The 20225-nt window shown below is 41.7% G+C and overlaps 1 protein-coding gene across 1 annotated transcript in view; it reads left to right on the top strand.

The window, feature by feature from the left end:
- LOC146811132 (uncharacterized) overlaps positions 1-20225 on the top strand; it is a 249497-nt gene that overhangs the window by 17442 nt on the left and 211830 nt on the right. The window contains exons 3-4 of the mRNA XM_085614493.1: positions 16999-17026; positions 18921-18955. Of these exons, the coding sequence (XP_085470619.1) occupies positions 16999-17026; positions 18921-18955 (63 nt within the window). The remainder of the gene's footprint in view (positions 1-16998; positions 17027-18920; positions 18956-20225) is intronic.

The raw sequence follows: 20225 nt of genomic DNA, 5'->3' as shown, positions 1-20225 counted from the left end.
GCAATTTTATTGTATATTTTCTCTGGAACGATTTGTTCTGTTGGAAACAAATTACATAGCAATCGACTCTATAAAGCTTTTCTGCCATGTTCTGTGAATAGTCCAATTCTGATATCTTTCAGAATACTTGCATAATCTTCATCATTTGCTTGCCGCATATTGGTAATGAGTTCTTTGTACTCAAAGAATGACCAAATATTCACATTACCTATACTTCCTAATGACTTTTTCGTGTCTTCATGTGTAACGGTATTAAATACTGGTTGTCCTTTAACTGGAGTGAGCTGGAGTAGATCCCCAAAAATTATAACATGTTTTCCACCAAATAACACGTCATAGACTCTCTTTAGAATTTGCTGCATTCTTAAATGCACAAAGGCAAGCATTAAGTTTGATACCATGCTTACCTCATCAATAATGAGAACTTGCATTTTCTTTAACACTCTTGAAACTTCAAAACATGCTTCTCCTGTTAGCTTGTGATATTCTATTTTGTTCTCATGCTCTACTGGTAACATTAGCAAACGATGTAAGGTAATTCCTTTTATGTTATATGCTGCTAACCCAGTTGGAGCAGTAACAACACAAGACAAAGTTTTTTCCTGTAGGTAGCTTCTAATTACATTAATTAAGAAACTTTTTCCAGTTCCACCTTGTCCACTCACATACATTCTGATTGGTTCAAATGATGTGCATGAGCACTCTTTATTTTCATGTAGTAATCCATGATCAATTTGTTTTGTGACTTCTTCATAAATTTGTTGTTGTTCATCATTCAGTTGTTGTACCAAATTTGGTAAGTCTATAAAATCCTCCTGAGCTTAATTCATAGCTGTTTCCACTTCAGTCATGGCTATTGCAGCTTCATTTTCTACGATTGGTTGTCCTAGGGGATCTTGACTGAGCGTTCCAGAACTTTGACTGTCTTGAGAACTGTCTCTAGCTACTTCAGCTGCAATTGTAGCTTCTTGTTCAATTTCTTCATTTAACATTTGTACATAATTTGTGAAAGTACTGCATTCTATGCTATCTTTACATGCATTAAAGGAATCTTCGTAGCTGTGAAAATCTCCAAGTAAATCATCCTCTGAACGCCATGGTTTAAACAGCTATAAAAGTGCTAAGTAGTAAAATTCCTTTTTGTCAGGAGTGTCGCAACTCAGCTTCCTGTGATTAATCAAACTTCCTTTTGTTTGTTTCACCAAACATCCTTCCTCACCAATGACTTTATATTTTCCATTGTTGATGTCTTCTGTGGCATTCCGTGTAAAAATTTAATTCTGCAGCACTTCATAGAGACACATGTTCTCAAGATGATGACTTCTTTTTGGGTAATATGTGTCCAACATATTTGTTTTCAAAATGTCTGTACTTTCTGGTTCGTTCTCTGCTAAATATTCAATTTCTCAAACAGATTTCAGTACCCGATTTCACATTCCTGCAAGGCCTAAACTTACCCAAATTATTCTTCTGGATATGGAGTACAGACTTAAAAATGATAATCTATCTGAACATTAGTATGACCCAATTTCTCGATGCGATAACATCTTTAAACTGAAACTGTATAGCTTTTTACTGACAGTCTTCTCGTGAGAAATCTCTTCCCACATTTCTTTCAATTCCGTTTTCTCAGATTTAGTGATGTAAGATGTGACATACCGAGTAACAGCAATAGAATTGTCAGCTACATACTGAATATCCATGTTAGCATTCCACATGGATAAAATGACTGGGTTGTAGTCATTTATAAATTTTGACTCTTCTTTTCTTCTTAGGTTGTAAGTATTTTTCGGAGATTTTCTTGTAATGGTATGTCGCACAGCTGACTTAAAACTGTTTACTCTTTCTTTTGAAAGAACAGGTCGTGGAAATCCAAATCGACATTTTGTGTAGAATTTATCTTTTCTCTTGTACTTTCGTCGACAGTATTTTCCACATCGATGACTTTGGAAACGTAAAACTTGCTCTTTTAAGTTTTTCTCTTCTGTGCTTTTAGGTATAGCACATGTTGCATATTCTTCAATGAAAGATAAAACTGCATCATCAGAATCTGTTCCAAATTTTGGGGCATCCTTGATCCACAACAGCATATGAATATGAGGAGCACCTCTTGCTTGGTACTCTTTTCTCCAAAAGAAATCCACAACTTCTCCAAGAGGTGGATTTTTTTTATTGCAAATGAAGGACATCATAGCCTCAAATCTATGATTGAAATATCTGCAAACATTAACCGGATCTAATGAGCACAATTCTCCTGCTGTCTTGTATTGGATGTTTTCAATATTTGAATTTGCCTCTCGAAGAAAATCCAGTAAATCATTCCAAGCGTACTCAGCACAGCTTAGGGTAAGGAACCATGCAGGAGTTCCTAAATTCCGTAACATTCATTTCAATTCTCCATGGCGTCGGTACCAATATTCATTAGTTCCACGCTGACAAGCCATCAGATTAATCAATTGAGATTCCAAATGATCATCTCGCTGTTGCACTTTGTTCATAAAATCCTTTGCAGACACATTATGTAGATGTACTCCACTTTTTAAAATGTGATTTACTGCATAAGATAGTGCAGACAAGTCTCTTTCAAATAAAAGATGGAACAAATAAGGAATACTTTGACGAAATCTTGGATCTTCTGCATATAATCTTGTAGTCCGATACTCAGAAGCAGGAATCTGTACTGGACGTTCATCATATCGTCCACCTTTTTTCCTGTAGGGAACAGCTGGGGAAAACATCGAGCTTCCAAGCTCTCCTCCCATACACTCACAGGAGTTCCTTTTGCTTTTTTCATCGGAAACAGATCAATAGTGTTTGCCATAACTTCTTTAGAATGAAGAGGATGTATGCTGAAATGTTCATAAATTTCTTCTTCTTTTGACTTATCCACTTTTTCAGTTTGTCCAGTTGGTATTTCTGTGTCTCCTAGTAAAACTTCTTCATCTTCATCCATATAAATTGATTCATAGTACTTATTATTTCTTTTCAAATATAAATTTGCTCTTTGTACTTTTCGTACATCTACTAGCTCCTGCCAAATTTTCTTATTCTTTGTTAGTACACCATTAACCAGAATAACTAATGGTTCAGTTTCCAAATTATCTGCATCAATTGTTTCAATATTTTTTTTCAAATCTAACGGCAAATAGACAACTCTTCCTTTTAAACCTCTTTGTAAATCTGAAGGAGGTAATTTACCTGTTTTGGACTCCATACGAACTATAGTCTGAAAAGGATAGACACATTGAATGAGTATAGACTCATACGTATTTAAATCACTAAGTTCTGCAGGAATATCAACCAATTCTAAATTATTATGTACAGCTCTAGCTAGCATTTTATTTTCTTCTAACTTGTTATAACAGTATTTACAAATACGCTGATCTTCACCCAAATCAAAACAATTTTCCAGAAACAAATATGTAGCTAAATCCTTCCACTCATAATTATTTTCTTTTTCACTTTTTTCATAGAGATCAACATTCCTTGTTTGACTTTTATAATGGCTTCTCCGGCAACAAATACAAGTAATATTTGGTCTTTCATTAGAGATGATAGTAAATTTTGTCATTTGATCTTCAAAATTTTTACTAACAGTGGGTTCTACATTCTCTTCCACATTTTCTTCAATAACTGTGTCATTTCCTGCACTTTCTTGTTCTGGACCAAAGTAACAAAACTGAATTTTATCAGTAACCTTCTCTACATCTGATACAGATCCATGGAACAGAGCCCTATTCAACTCATTTAACTTTAGTGCTGGACTTTTAGCAAAATACAATCTTCTCACAAGCTTTCTCATTTCAGTATGATGTACTGCCAGCATTCTAAAATGGTAAAAAACACTTTGACAAACTTTCCTAGAAAGACAAGCCAGAGAATGTCCTTGCAAACCAGTATTCTCTCTCACTCTGCATGGATCTAGTCTTTGAAGCAACTTAATCTTCTGTTTAATACTTTTTTTTACTATATTCTCTTAGAAACTCACGTAATTTATCAATAGATTCTTGTCATACAGTACAAATACTACTACAATTCCAAGTGTACACTGGGGCTTTAGGACGTCTCCCCATAACCTCATCAACTAACACTTCTTCCTCATTTCTTGGAACCATTTTCTCCTTTTCCATTACACAACCATCTTTAACTTCATATGCACGACCTCTGGTGTCAACTGCATGCAGCAAACTATTACTTTGAAGACAACTCTCTTCATTAAAAAATGGTTCAGTACTTGAACTATGCTTCCATTCTCCTAAGAACACTTTACAAAAGTTGTTTTTTTTCACTACTCTTTTCCTTTTGCTTTTTGACTTCATTACATTGACCATTTTATCTAATGTACGGATCCTGTTCAAAATTAAAATGAATAGTTTTCTTTTTAATTCCAAAGCCTTTGCAACAATTGATTGAATATGTTTCTTTTTCCTATAAAATTTAGCTTTCTTCTTATATTTTTTCATATCCTTTAGCATATTGGACATCACTCTTCTCTGAAACATTTTTCTACAAATGTTGTTAAATTCTGTTTTTCTTTATTCATAATTCACCTTTAAAAGTAGTTAGTTGAGAAAGAAATGTGGCACTCACACAGCAGATTATCAGAGCCAGAATCTCTGAGCTGTACACCTCTTACCAGAACTAGTTTTCATTGGCCTCTCATTTGTGAGATATTGATTTGGGCTGAATGCTAACCATCACAGTTCAAGAAAACAAGCTGCCCCTTTCCCACGAATGCAAGTCTTACAGAACCATACCAACACAAATTAAATCTCAAACAACAATTCCTTTGTGCACACAGACTCATGATGTGATTCTAGGCACAAAACAGTATTCCTCAAAGATAGCAGTACACCTTAACTTATGGTGAAGACATACTCCATAATATCTTACAAGTTCAAGGCAGTTAAATATCTCCCAAAACATAAAATGTAAAATACAACTTTAAAAGAAAAATCACATTTCTATTATTTATATCAAAATGCACCACAGACATCCCCTCTCAAATTCATAACTCACCTTTAAAAGTAGTTAGTTGAGAAAGAAATGTGGCACTCACACAGCAGATTGTCAGAGCCAGAATCTCTGAGCTGTACACCTCTCACCAGAACCAGTAAATGGCAAACTTTCCCTCTCTTTTTTCACACATATATATGTTAACTTCAAATCACAGTGCTTCCCACATTTTTTCAAATGGAAACACACATTTCTATTGGTTGCAAATTTCAACCCTTTCCAAATGATCCCTACCCCCAACATGACTCCTGCCTGCTACCATAGCAACAGGTCATGGAACACTGGTGTGAGCAGAGAGGTCAGAAGTTCAGCACACAAAGTTTCTAATCCAAAGAGCAAGAGTGCTTGACTTTTCAAACCTAACAGCAAATCCAAAGTAATGTCCTGTGGGAACACATTTTTCTGAACCAATACAAAACATGCTTGTAAAAATGTAAACATACAGCCTAGTTTTTAGTCTAGAATGGTGTGAAACAGCCAATGAGTTCATTTTATTGAAAAAAAAGTATATAAGCCTCCATTTTACAACTATCTTTCTTTTCATATTGCCATTCTACTGAAAGACACCTTCTGAGTGCATCCAGAGCTCCTTGAAAGATGTTCACAGTGTGGATTGTAGGTCATAGCTATGTCTTCTGGAGTGAAAAGTATGCAGAAAAAACAGATATTGTGACAGACCTTGCTTTGCCAAATGTAGACATTAAATGGATTGGTCAGAGAGGGTTAAAGTGGCACCAATTAATGCCTTTGGTGAAATCCTTTCTACATCTCCCACAGCCTGACCTTATAATTGTGCACTGTGGTGGAAATGACCTAGGCACTTTAACTGGGGTAGGTCTGGAAATGCTTGTTAAGGACACCTTTGTGCAATTGATGTCACTTTTTCCACAAACTACCTTTGTATATTCTAATATATGCCAAAGGCAAAAGAGGAACTGGTCCAATCAATATTGTCCGCAGATTGAGAAAGCAAGAAAGCATGTCAATAAGTCTGTTTCTGCTTTCCTCAGAGACTATGGTATGGGTTCTATATACCACAACAACTTGCGTTACAACATGCAAGGCATTTATAGAGGAGACGGTGTACATTTCACAGATGAAGGCAACAGAGTCTTCCTCTTGAACTTTAGACTCTGCATCAGTACTTACTTGGACTGTTCCCATGAGGCACAGGGTCAAGACTGATTTGCATATGGCTGGGTTAAAACTGGAATGGCATGGTGAACAAAAAAACGATTGATTTAGGCCCAGATCTCTATACTGGGGTGAATGTATAACATTGTTCTGCAATCTGTTCATCAACTGTTGTTTTTGCATTTGTCACCCCAAGTGGGACGGGTATGCTCAGACGTGAGTCCCGTGCTCTCCATGCCACTGGAATCAAGCTATCCTGGCTGAAGAGGGGTGAAACCCTGAAACCGGTCCTAGGATGCTTGGTTCCAGTCCAGGGAGGACCTGGCTTGGCAGTTCGGGCTGGACTGTTCCCATGAGGCACAGGGTCAAGACTGATTTGCATATGGCTGGGTTGAAACTGGAATGGCATGGTGAGCAAAAAAACGATGGATTTAGGCCCAGATCTCTGTACTGGGGTGAATGTATGACATTGTTCTGCAATCTGTTCATCAACTGTTGTTTTTGCATTTGTCATCCCGAAGGGGGCGGGTATGCTCAGACGTGAGTCCCGTGCTCTCCATGCCATTGGAATCAAGCTATCCTTGCTGAAGAGGGGTGAAACCCCGAAACCGGTCCTAGGTAGGTTGGTTCCAGTCCAGGAAGGACCTGGCTTGGCAGTTCGGGCTGGACTGTTCCCATGAGGCACCTGGTCAAGACTGATTTGCATATGGCTGGGTTCAAACTGGAATGGCATGGTGAGCAAAAAATCGATGGATTTAGGTCCAGATCTCTGTACTGGGGTGAATGTATGACATTGTTCTGCATTCTGTCCATCAACTGTTGTTTTTGCAAGTATTTATTCAGCACACAAACAGAACCAAAGTGAAAACACAACACAATAAAAATCCCAAACCAAATTTCGAAGAATAGATTATATTTTAATAAATTATTGGACACCAAAATGACAAAAAATCCAATGAGTAGAACAGGAGTAATTAATTTTTTAACATTTAAGGGAAATTGCATCAAAAAGCACTAAGAACCAACAAGGAACATCAGGTCGCGCGGGACAAGGACAAAGTCAAAAGTTCAGGCCGACCGCGAAGGGCCGGCTACGGGGTTCAGATTGGTCCCACTGAGCAAAAGTACCTTAGCCCAGGTTGCGTCATCATTGAAGATTCTGTTGACGGAGATGCGGAGTGCGATGCGCTGATGTCGATCAACGCAATGGCGGTGATGCAGTGTTTTTTGTTGCGCAACAGCGAAGATGCGTCAGTTATGCTGCGACTAGGGGTGGGCGAAATTTGCGTAGTCGCGCTACGCAAATCTCCGCGAAATGGTTAACAATCTCCGCGAGCATGCAGAAATTCCGCGAACAAGCGGAATTGCTTGTTCGCGATGCTTTTTTCCTGTTCGCGACCACTATTTGCATGCTCGGGGGGATATATCTCGCGGACACGCATTTTGAGATCGCGAACAAGGAAAAAATTCCGCGAAGCCACGGAAAGCAGAATTTCGGGCAATTTCGCATTCTCCACGGAACGCAAAATTACTCAGATTCCGCAAATTCCGCGAGCGGAACGGAATTTACCGCCCAGGCCTAGTTGCGACACAGAGATTTGTTGTCATCAATGGGGATGCGGAGACATGGCTTTAAGAGCTTCACACTGTGGTGGCCCCGAAGGCAGAATGGAGTCTCTGCCCACAAAAAGGCAGCGATGTGCTGGTTCTAGTCCATGCAAACAGGGGCAATGCACCGGTTCTGATCCACGCAAACTCGGTGATGTGCGATTTTCGACCCACGCAATGGAAGAAATGCACTGGTTCTGTCTCTGCAGCGTCGGTGATGCCTTGGTTCTGCTGGAGCTGAACCTTAGGCCTCATTTCCAAGGATCCAGGACTGGAGTGGCACCGCTTGGCAGGGCATACTTACAGACGGTAGAGTCAAGGTGCTTGAAGCGGGATGGTTGGAAGACTTTCATGTCCTAAGGCTTCAGATAAGGAGGCCAGCCAGCTAGCCCTTGGAGTCACTCTGGGTTCTGGGGTCAGTGATGCAGGTCCAGTACTTCTCACCCAGGCATGGAGGGCAGCAGGTAGCATGCAGATCAGCACAGCAAGAAAGCACTGCTTACAGAGCAGTAGGCCAGCTGAATATCAGTCCTTCAGAAGAACAGCAGTCCTTCTTCCTGGCGGAGTATACACGGACCCAGAAATGTACTGAATTGGTATGGTCAGAAGCCCAGTTCTTATACTCAGTGGTGCCTTTGAAGTGGGGGAGACTTCAAAGAAGGGTTTTCTGAAGTGCACAGAGGTCCCCCCTTCCTGTCCTTGGCCCAGACTCACCACAGGGGGATAGGCAGTCCTTTATGCGTGGACCCGACACAGTCAATTCAGGTATAAGTGCGAGGCTGAGCCCAGCTCCTTCCTCGCATCCTCCCAGTATGGCCCATCAAGACAAACCTAAGCCCCCATTGTCTCTGGCTGTCTAGGGGGAACACACAAAGTACAGCTGTCACCCTCTCAGACGTGTATCAGAAACAGGCTGCAGGCACACAGGGTGGAGGAAAATTCCAACTTTCTAAGGAACTGAGGAACAGATTCAAGACTGATTTACATATGGCTGGGTCTGAACTGGGGTGGTAAAGTGAGCTAAAGTGAGATGGATTCAACCCAGATATGTAACTGGGGGTGAGTGTCTGAAAAGTTTCAGCGCTCCATCCATCATCTCCTTCTGGTTACTTTCTAAAAGTGAAATTTTTTAAATTGTAATGACACATTTCACTTTACCATTAAAGTGGATTTATCATTATAATTCCATAGGTACCAAACATGACAAAAATACCTCCTCTCAATTAGGAACTACAGCTCATTGAATGTAATAAGGAATTTCCAATGTTATCCTATGAAAGTGGTAGGCCTCACCATAGTGAAAAACTAATTTGGGAATTTTTGACTACCAGGACATGTAAACCTTACACAGCACCCTGCCTTATGGGCCACCGAGGCCCTATCTGACGGGTGACATATGTAATAAAAGGGGAGCTTTAGGCTTGGCAAGGGTTTGTAAATGCCAAGTCGGCATGGCAGTGTGACACTGCATTCAGTCTGCAATGGCAGGCCTAGGACATGTTTTAGAGGGCTACTTAAATGGGTGGCACATTAAGTGCTGCAGGCCCACTGTTAGCATTTAATTTACATGGTATACCACACTTATAAGTAAATTAATATGCCAATTGGGCATAAGCCAGTTTGATCATGTTGTAGGGAGAGAGCACAAGCTCTTTAGTACTGGTTAGCTGCGGTAAAGTGCAGCAAGTCCTATGGCCAACAAAAACAAATTCAGCAAACAAATAGGTGGAGGAAGGCAAACCGTTTGGGGGTGACCCTGCAGAGAAGGCTAGGCCCAACATCTGCTGATTGAAGTTGCTCAGGGACTGGAGAAGGGCCTTCTAGGCTGTATCACCACAGTGGAATAGTGTGCATAAATATCTTTCCAGTGTCAAAGTGTTCCATTGCTGTAATGCCCAAACACAAGGCTTAAGCTTTTCTTACAGTGAATATTGACCATCTGTCTTTAATAATGCCCTCCACCGGTGACCCAAAAAAGAAAATGATCAGTATGATGAAGCCTTCCCCAGGTAGTAGTCAAGCTGATTTATTTGGCTCTTCCTCACCCTCGCCCTCTCTCCCACTCTCTCTCTCTTTCTCGCAAGCTCATTCTCTTTGTCTTGTGACAAATTTCTTTGAAACAATTGTAGAAGAATTTGGTTACTGACATATTTTTACTACTCTTTGAGGACCTAATTCTGAATGAGTATAAAGGGTTTCTAATATACTCTGGTTTGCAGACCAGAAGAAAGAGCCCCATTTCTTTCAGGGAGACTTCCTTATATATTAAACTCATTCAGACTAAGATGTCAACCTGCAAAATATGTAAGAGTTTTAATCTGGGAAATGTTTGCATTTCAAGATTCTCCTCCGACTCACTTCAAACTTTTAAGCCATTAATAAACCAAGCAAATTTTGTCACCTCTTTAGGCAGCAGAGCAGAATGAGGGACACGCCAGTAGGTGAAAAAGCACTCAAATCAAAGCCCACACATAGTTCATTTTCGGAGCACTGGGAGGGGCGGTAAAATGTAATTACCATAACGCTGAGTGTAGTAGGGCAAATACATTGGATGGACCCATTACAGTGTTCTTGAAAACAAATATCACGCTGCCTGAAGAGTCCTCCCCTCTTGGTGTCTTGCAGGTGGACACCACATAGGCTCTCTTGTTGAGGAACTTGCTTCCATAATCTGTCAGGGGCCAGGCTGTGTATTTTTTTTTTTTGTGCAGAGTTTTATATAGCGCAAACTTAAACTGAACCGGGTATCAGAGCGCTTTACATAGCACCAGTTACATTACATGAGGACACAAATTCATTTTTTGTGTGGCATGGGGAGATTAAGGGGCATAATATCTAGGACAGCGTTAAAATTATTGTATATTATCAAGCCCATTATTGCCACTAAAGTGGCGTTAAGTCCTTGATAATATGCCCCTCAGTGATTTGGCCAGAATCACAGGATGTTCTGCATCATTGACGAGACTCGAACCCAGGTCCCCAGATTCCTAGATTCGAGGTAGCCCGCCCTAGCTCTTAGGCCAACTCCTCTCCCCCACTGACTGCAAGTACCATTACGGTAATTACATTGCCCAGCTCCTGACAGTGCTGCACCGTACAAGTATTTCCTGATTCTCACCTTCTTCAATTTAAAGAATGAATATTATGTGTGTGTTGTATGGCGTTCCATCTGCATTCAACCTTTTTTTAAAGTATATATCAGGTGTATGCAACATTTGCAAAAACAGGTGTATTATATAAGGTTTCAAAGCACATACAACAGAAAAAAATCACACCAACACTTAATCACACGTTCTGGCTACTATGGGGCATATTAACAAGGGCATTATCTCCGCTTTTTTTGCTTTAAAAGCCAAAAAAGCAGAGATAATCTTATCGCCCTATTTGCAAGCTGTTTCTAACATGCATTAGTGCATGTTAGCAGCCGTTTTGCAGACGCCTCGCTTAAAATCTCTAATGCGATGCAAAGTGGGTGTCACTGGGCGCACCCCTGACGGACTACCTTGTAAATCTTGCACCTATTCACAACATAGGGGGTGGATTATGCTGATACGACCACAGGGTCGTATCAGCAAGGTTATCGACGTTTTCCATGGAACATCGCTGGAAAACCAGCGATGTTCCATGGAAAACACCGCTATCGCAGGAATAATTATCGCCATTGTGCTATGCGTTGTTGATACAGTGCTAGCATGGCGATAATTTCATGCGATAGCTTGCGATAAGAAATCTATCGCTATGCGCAGCCAGCGATAATTATCGCTGGCCGTTGATAATATGCCCCCATGTCGGCACCCACTGGAAACAAGCATTGGCAAAGTCAATAAGTTGGGCCTTGTGTCAACACCAATTGGTTTTCTCAATCCTGTTTGTTGCTGTTGCTACCTAGAAATAGTAATAGCATGACAAAGAAAGAAAGCAGAGGCAAATGGTCATCCATTGAAGCACTGCCAGCACAGGATGCAATGCACTACAAGTAGTAGCGCAGCAAGTAAGTGACTCGGAAGCATTATTCTGGCACTCGTCAAGTGGATGACTGAAGTTAATAGTGAATAAAGGCAGATACATTTGTGTATCCCAATAGGCATTGGGTCTGCATGTAAATATGCGTTTGTAAAATATATATTCAAAAACCTACTGTCACGGCGCATATACTACTCATTGTATATGATCAGCATGTATCATAACAGTACATTTATTCAACTCTCTGTCTGTAATTATCTTGTGCGTACTGATCTTTTCAAACGATGTTCTCTATCTGCATATTCTAATGAATGAAAAAGTTTTTGAGTGATGCTGTTGACGATTAGGTGTTTCACAGTGCTGTAAGTGACATGGTTTACTACTATAAATTTCATGTGCTTATGTTATTGACTTTGGAAGTAAGAATCGCCAAGTTGGTCCTGTCATGACTCATATTTGTGGCCTGCTGGTCATACAGATGACAGGAACGATTAAATCAACGAGTCCCCTTGCCAGTTGCTGCGCGTAAAAATGTTTTACGATCTGCAACTCAAATATATTTCTTGTACAATGCTTTTGATACCTTTTGAAAGCGATTTTCATATTTAATATATTTTATTCTTAACTACTTGTTTCTTTCACTGTTCCACGTTTTTTAAATATTGGCTTACAATATCTTCTCTCAATACCACTTTTGTTATCAGCAGTCTGTGCATCTTTTGATTTTAAAATAAATATTCACCACTTCCCAAAAGCCAAACGACCAGTTGGCATGGAGAGGAGAGAAGGGTGCTGCCAAGATGTGCAAGACTGTTCCTATTACACATTCCTTGACAGTGGCGACTGCCTGGCTCCTATCCGGGTGTTTCTAGGGGCAATCACATTGAAGTGTGGGTGTGCACTGTCCAGTAAGCCGGGGTTTGGTGGGAAAGGTTGTCTTTGCATTTACAAAGACACACATATGCAGCAGAGTATTAAGAGACATAAAAGGATGCCAACCTCACACCAAATAAATACTACTCTTAACTCAAGCCCTCATTTCGAACAAAGAGAGCATTGCTTCAAAATTACAGTTTGATATGAAAACGGTATTTAGAAATTAGCATTAGATTATAGCAATATAAAGACCCAACAACCCACAAGCAATATGTAGCTCTGCGTTTCAGTCCATAGAGGAGGAAAGGGTCGAGCACCAGTGCTGACCTCTGATGCAGTGGCGACTGGTAAGGGACGGCAGCGGAAGGGCAGGGGAAGGTGGGGGGGGTAGGAATGAAATAAAAAAGAAAGCTCACCTGCTGGTCATCGTCGCTAGCTGCTGCCTCTCCTCAGCAGAAACCAGGAACAGGAAGCACCCAGGCTTCCAGACTCCCCTAGCCAATCACAATGCTGCTGATAGCAGCGTTGTCTTTGGTGTGAGCGCCGTGGTTGGGCGCTCAGAGAGAGAGTGGAAGCCATGGCATGTTCTCCACCCAGGCTGTAGTAGCCTGGGTGGAGAACATGCAAAGTGCGCATGACTGTTTGGTCGGCCTGAGAAGGTGCAGCAACAGCCACTCCTCCTCCATGTGACGCGGGAAGCCGAGTCCACCCTGCCCTAACTCAGCAGCAACTGCAATACAAAAACAAAATGATAATTTTGTTCCATTATCATCATTTTATGTTTTCCTTTGCACTGTTTTAAAATAGTGGGGTGACGCTCCGCAGCCGCTGCTCTAATGGGCCAGTGTCAGCTTTGTGCTCGGCAATATAAACCTGCCTACTGCTCATCCAGACTTTGCAAAAAGAGACCGCCTTCCCCACCTGCTGTTTATTTGCAGAAAGCTCAACTCAGGTGCGCTTCAGTCAAAAGTGACGGACACGGAAAACCTTAATTCACAAAATGTGTGCATGTTGTACTCACCTTTGTCCCACAGTAGGAAATTGCAGTCATAGAAAACATGACAAAGGGCTTTCAGATGCTGCAAATAGGTATCTGTAACCAACTTCATGGAATAGGAGTTGGAGCCACTTGCCCTGTAGTTTGTTCACATTACATTATGAATATACTGCCCATACAGTACAGTTCTCACTGCCTCTCGACCTGTCAATACACACAAAGCTAAAATGTGCTGAGAGTATCTACAAAAAATGCATTCAGTGGGCTAGTTGGAAATACTGTTCTCTGCTATGAATAACCTCCCATTGATGCCCCGCCCATCAAAATCACCAGGATATTTCATCACCCTGGTCCTGAGTCTTAAACACAGAGGAAGGACACACAACACATTTGTTAGATGCCTAGTGGTGCCAGAATGTACGGTTAGTGTCCATTTTGGAAAAGGAGTTGTTTCTTTTGAATTAATTTTTTATTTGGAATGCTTTCAGGGGCACGATGCACAGTGCTGTAAATGAGAACATATACTGCTGAACGTTAATTGAACTGTAATGCCACATTAAAGTATGGCAGTAGTCGTTTACTTTTTTGAGATGATTTAAAATGTTCTGCAATTCTTTGCTACCTCTCTGTCCTCCAGTGTCTGTCCTGATAACAGGAGTTCAGCTGTGTTTAGAGCAGCCATTTAAACGTGGGTTTAAGGCTATTCATTCATATCAGGTTTCAGGTGCCATTTTTGTAAGATATGTAGAGTTGAATTCACGATGTTAGGCAGTGGTTAATTTGTTTGAAAAAATAAGTGCCGGGGCTCTTGTCTGGAGGCATCATGCAACAGCCCATTTCTCCTGTTAGCGCCGCCAAACAGAAGCAACTAACCATGAAATCCTACAAGTGGGGAAAGGATGTGGCATAACAGCCAGAGCTGCCGACTTCGGAGCTGGGGAACTAGGGGCATGTCAGCAACACCCGGCGATAATTATCGCTCAGCGCTCTTAGCGTGAGGATAATTATCGCCGGCTAACGTGGATTTTTATCGCTGAGATAGCGTGCTATTAGCAACGCTTAACTCCTCAGCGATAAAAATCCTCACGCTAACTGCCTAACGTGAGATTATCGCTGGAAACCCAGCGATAATCTCACGCAATGTGGCGTTAGCTTGCTGATAGGGACTCACAAACTTAGCCAGGATATCCACCCTCCATAGGATATCATGGCTAAGTCAGTCCTGAAGCAGGCGTAAGGAAAGTAGCGATAACAGGGGTTATCGCTACTTTTCCTGACGCTATGCTTCATAGCGTGGGGCTTGATGATAGGAGAAATGTCGCTTAGCGACATTTCTCCTGTCATGTTAGGTCAGGAACGCCCACTTTGCATCTCATTAGAGATGCAAAGCTGGGCGTTCAGAATCCCTACGCTAAAGCAAGGTTTGACGCGTTAGCGTGGCCTTGCTAATTAGGCGATAAAATTATCGCCGCTTTTCGGCCGAAAACCGCCGCAAAAGCGGCGATAATTTTTTAATGCCTGCTTGTAAATATGCCCCTTAATCTCCTGGTGCCTACCAAAAATAAATGTGTCCCTAACTGGTGCTCATGAAAAACGCTCCAATACCATTGGGTCGAGTTCACGCTATAAGCGCCGCTGTTGATGATTAAGTGCCAGTGCTGAGCAACGGAAACCACGGGGTCAAGTTGAGCACTACTGGTAGGTGTACTCACAGAGCAACCAAGACATGCTCCTTAGAACATCAGTTTGCATTACAGGGTGGTGCTGCAAATATAAAAAAGTGAACACTGACAAAGCAAAAAAAGAGAATGTAAATTAAAAAATATATATACAGAGATTAGCCCACCAGCCCTGTCACAGTGGACTACTTTTAAAATGGACAAGTACATATGTAGTTGAAAATGCAGTTGCTCACAGTGAGTAGAGGAAAAAGGCTGAAGTGGGCTGACATACTACCCTATTTCGTATGCTGTGGTGGGTGGTAGCAAAATGTGAATGGCATCTGGACAGACCAATGGAGAAGACCACTAACCGAAAGCCACTCTATGTTTTTGTTTTACAGTTTTGTATAGCACCAACTCGATTCAAAGGTATCAGCGCGCTTTACATGAGCATCAGTTACATTACACAGGGTCACATTATTTTGTTTTTAGGCGCTGGGAGATTAAATGATTTGCCCAGAATCACAGATTGTTGCGGCCATGCCAGTTCCACAATTAGCAGCTCTGGACGTAACCCCACATCCTACGAATATATTTGTTTATTTTCTATTTATGAATTTTTATAAAATCATAGGGGCATATCAGCAACAACCGGCGATAATTATCGCTAAGCACACTTAGCGCTAGGATAATTATCGCCGGCTAGCGTGGATTTTTATCGCTGAGTAAGCGTGCTATTAGCAACGCTTATCTCAAAAGCGATAAAAATCCTAGCGCTAACTGCCTAACGTAAGATTATCGCTGAAAACCCAGTGATAATCTCTCGAAATGTGGCGTTAGCTTGTTGATAGGGACTCACAAATTTAGCCATGATATCCACCTTCCATAGGATATCATGGCTAAGTCAGTCCTGAAGCAGGCGTAAGCAAAGTAGCGATAACAGGGGTTATCGCTACTTTTCCTGCCGCTATGCTTCATAGCGTGGGGCTTGATGATAGGAGAAATGTCGCTTAGCGACATGTCTCCTGTCATGTCAGGTCAGGAACGCCCACTTTGCATCTCATTAGATATGCAAAGCTGGGCATTAAGAATAGGTGCGCTTATGTAAGGTTTCACGCGTTAGCGTGACCTTGCTAATTAGGCGATAATTTTCTATCGCCGCCTTTTAAATATGTCCCATAGTCTGGCAAGTCAGCTAAAGTTGTCTCTAGGCCAGACATAAAACGAGAGAAAGCACGTGATTTTATGCATGGAAAGCTTCCTGGAGGCGACAGATACAGCCACATGAGTGAGAATTGAATCTCCCTGGAACTTGGTGTAAAAATAAAAAACTGCAAAACGCCAAATCAGCTAACATTTCTTCCTGCATACTCATGCATAAAACATTGCAAAAACCTCCCTTTGTGCCAAGCTTTGGGTGGTGTTCACCATCACCCCAAGTGCAGACAGAATCTTCCAGATCCTCATTATTGCTCAAGAAAAAGATTGAGGAGTCCAACTGGCAAGGGGAAAGCTCCCAAAGGCAAAAACTGTACACACTCCATGCCAAAATATGTGTAGGTTGCTTTTTAATTGAGTTTTGTGGGAATCGTGACCAATCTTCTCAACCAAACAAGAGGGATTAAACAAAAAAAATTGTATTTTTGTATGCTGTGGTGGGTGGTAGCAAAATGTGAATGGCAGCTGAACAGACCAATGGAGAAGACCACTAACCGAAAGCCACTCTATGTTTTTGTTTTACAGTTTTATATAGCACCAACTCGATTCAAAGGTATCAGCGCGCTTTACATGAGCATCAGTTACATTACACAGAGTCACATTATTTTGTTTTTAGGCGCTGGGAGATTAAATGATTTGCCCAGAATCACAGGGTGTTGCGGCCATGCCAGTTCCACAATTAGCAGCTCTGGACGTAACCCCACATCCTACGAATATATTTGTTTATTTTCTATTTATGAATTTTTATAAAATCATAGGGGCATATCAGCAACAACCGGCGATAATTATCGCTAAGCACACTTAGCGCTAGGATAATTATCGCCGGCTAGCGTGGATTTTTATCGCTGAGATAGCGTGCTATTAGCAACGCTTATCTCAAAAGCGATAAAAATCCTAGCGCTAACTGCCTAACGTGAGATTATCGCCGAAAACCCAGTGATAATCTCTCGAAATGTGGCGTTAGCTTGTTGATAGGGACTCACAAATTTAGCCATGATGTCCACCTTCCATAGGATATCATGGCTAAGTCAGTCCTGAAGCAGGCGTAAGCAAAGTAGCGATAACAGGGGTTATTGCTACTTTTCCTGCCGCTATGCTTCATAGCGTGGGGCTTGATGATAGGAGAAATGTCGCTTAGCGACATTTCTCCTGTCATGTCAGGTCAGGAACGCCCACTTTGCATCTCATTAGAGATGCAAAGCTGGGCATTAGGAATAGGTGCGCTTATGTAAGGTTTCACGCGTTAGCGTGACCTTGCTAATTAGGCGATAAAATTATCGCCGCTTTTCGGCCGAAACCGGCCGCAAAAGCGGCGATAATTTTCTATCGCCGCCTTTTAAATATGTCCCATAGTCTGGCAAGACAGCTAAAGTTGTCTCTAGGCCAGACATAAAACGGAGAGAAAGCGCATGATTTTATGCATGGAAAGATTCCTGGAGGCAACAGATACAGCCACACGAGTGAGAATTGTATCACCCTGGAACTTGGTGTAAAAAAAAAAATGCAAAACGCCAAATCAGCTAACATTGTGTCCTGCATACTCATGCATAAAACATTGCAAAAACCTCCTTTTGTGCCAAGCTTTGGGTGGTGTTCACCACCACCCCAAGTGCAGCCAGAATCTTCCAGATCCTCATTATTGCTCAAGAATAAGATTGAGGAGTCCAACTGGCAAGGGAAAGCTCCCAAAGGCAAAAACTGTACACACTGCGTGCCAAAATATGTGTAGGTTGCTTTTTAATTGAGTTTTGTGGGAATCGTGACCAATCTTCTCAACCAAACAAGAGGGATTAAACAAAAAAAATCCTGTAGGTTGATCCATCTGGTGACCATTTTTATCTGAGCCGAACTATGGGGCAGATTTACAAGAAAGTGACGCATCTGTAGAGATGCATCACTTTCCCTGCACCAACATGCCAAATCCTTGCGTCACCATGGATGCGCCGTATTTACAATACGGCGCACCATGTTGATGGAAAAGTCCCGCATTGCTGGAGTCGTGTCGTAAGCACGACGCAACTCCAGCAATGCTCAGGGGCGCCCTATGCCTAACATGCTGCATCACTCCTTACGCCTGCTTCAAACAGGCGCAGGGTTTTGACGCAGCATGGACGTAAAAGTGACTCAGTGAAATCTTGTAGATTTCACTGCGTCACTTTTACGGGGCTTCCTGCAACGGAACACCCACCCTGCATACATTAAACCTGACGCAGGTTTAATGTGGCGCAGGGCTTCACAACGTGACGCAGCTCCCTAGATGCGTCATGTTGTAAAAGGGCCGCAACTTTTACGGTGCCGCTGCGTCACAAAAGTGACGCAACAACGGTGCAAAAGTGACGCAAGGGGCTTGTAAATCTGCCCCTATGTTTGGGGTCAAAGCAAAAGTCATCATCAATTTTGTAGATATAATGCTTGTTTTTCACTTTGTACCTTCAATTCTATTTCAGACTGCAGGTCCTTCATATGCTGTTTCACGGACAAAGTAAGTCAGAATTATTTTCTTTTAACCTCTCTACACTTCTACGTAGAAACATTGGTTAGGCAATCTGTTCAACCCTAGTGTTTAGATAAAGCTTCAGGGGGGTCATGCCTTAGAGGCCATTTACTCTCAGGTCAGCACATAAAATCGCTCATTCATTCTGCCTGTGGGAAGTCGTAACACGTCATCTAGAGGGCCAAAAAATGTTAGTCCTGCCCGAGAGGGTATGAATACTATCTAGGAAGGGTTCCCTGCATAGATGCCTGGTTTTTCAATGAAGTTCTCACATTGTGTGTTCTTGGTCGACAGGACCCAGTCTGATTTAAAATAGATATTACTAGTTATAGAGAAATTCTAGATACTTACTTGGTCAAATGCTAAAAAAAGTATAGGAACAATGCTGAGGCAGAGCGGTTTTGTGGTTTTCAACTCAGTACCTGTTGAGAAGAAGTTTAGAGGTGCAAATCAACCTAATTAGGTTTGTGCCAGATCCAAATAATCAAATAAAGCTCAAAAGGGAATCAGGAGACGTCTAACTTAAAGAAATCGATCCTACTAAAGCCCAAGTGATTTCGAATTATTAGTGTGTAAGTAGGTGTAATCCACAAGCAGGGTCAAATAAAGAGAAATATTGAGGGAAGGGAACTACTTACTAGCACACTAAGGGGCATATTCTCAAGAACGATCGACGAGTTAGCGGCACTTATCGCCCCCAAAGTGGTGAGAAATTTATCTCACCATTCACAAGCTGGTGCTAACATCCGATATCAACAGTTTACCTGCGATAGCAGACGCAAAAAACATCGCCACGGATGACACCGGCTGTAGGAAGGTGGAATATGACTATATGGTTGCCCCCACTTTTTGCCTGGTGTTTTGCTGGTTTATGACTTAGTTGGACTGGGATCCTGCTATTCAGGGCCCCAGTACTGCTTTCTCTGTAAAATGGTTTCCATGTACATTAGGTACATTTCTAATTGGACTCTGGAGTGCCTTATAAGCCCTTAGTATATGGTATACTATGTACCTAGGGCATAGGTACCTCAGAGGCCTACCAGGGGCTGAAGCATGTATTATGCCACCCCTGGGAAGCACTCCAAAATGGCACCACCGGTCTGCTACTGCAGCCTGGGTAAGGGTGTGCTTGCACCCCTTACAGTGGTATAGGCTACCTATATCACTATCATTGCACACACACATAAAACCTATAAGTCACTCCTATGGCAGGCCTTAATCCTGAAGGCAGAGTGCTTAGTTTTTATGTGAGGGGGTG

The sequence above is a fragment of the Triturus cristatus genome, chromosome 7 (genome assembly GCF_964204655.1).
Source record: "Triturus cristatus chromosome 7, aTriCri1.1, whole genome shotgun sequence".
NCBI lineage: Eukaryota > Metazoa > Chordata > Amphibia > Caudata > Salamandridae > Triturus > Triturus cristatus.
This window is presented reverse-complemented; position numbering and strand designations above follow the sequence as displayed.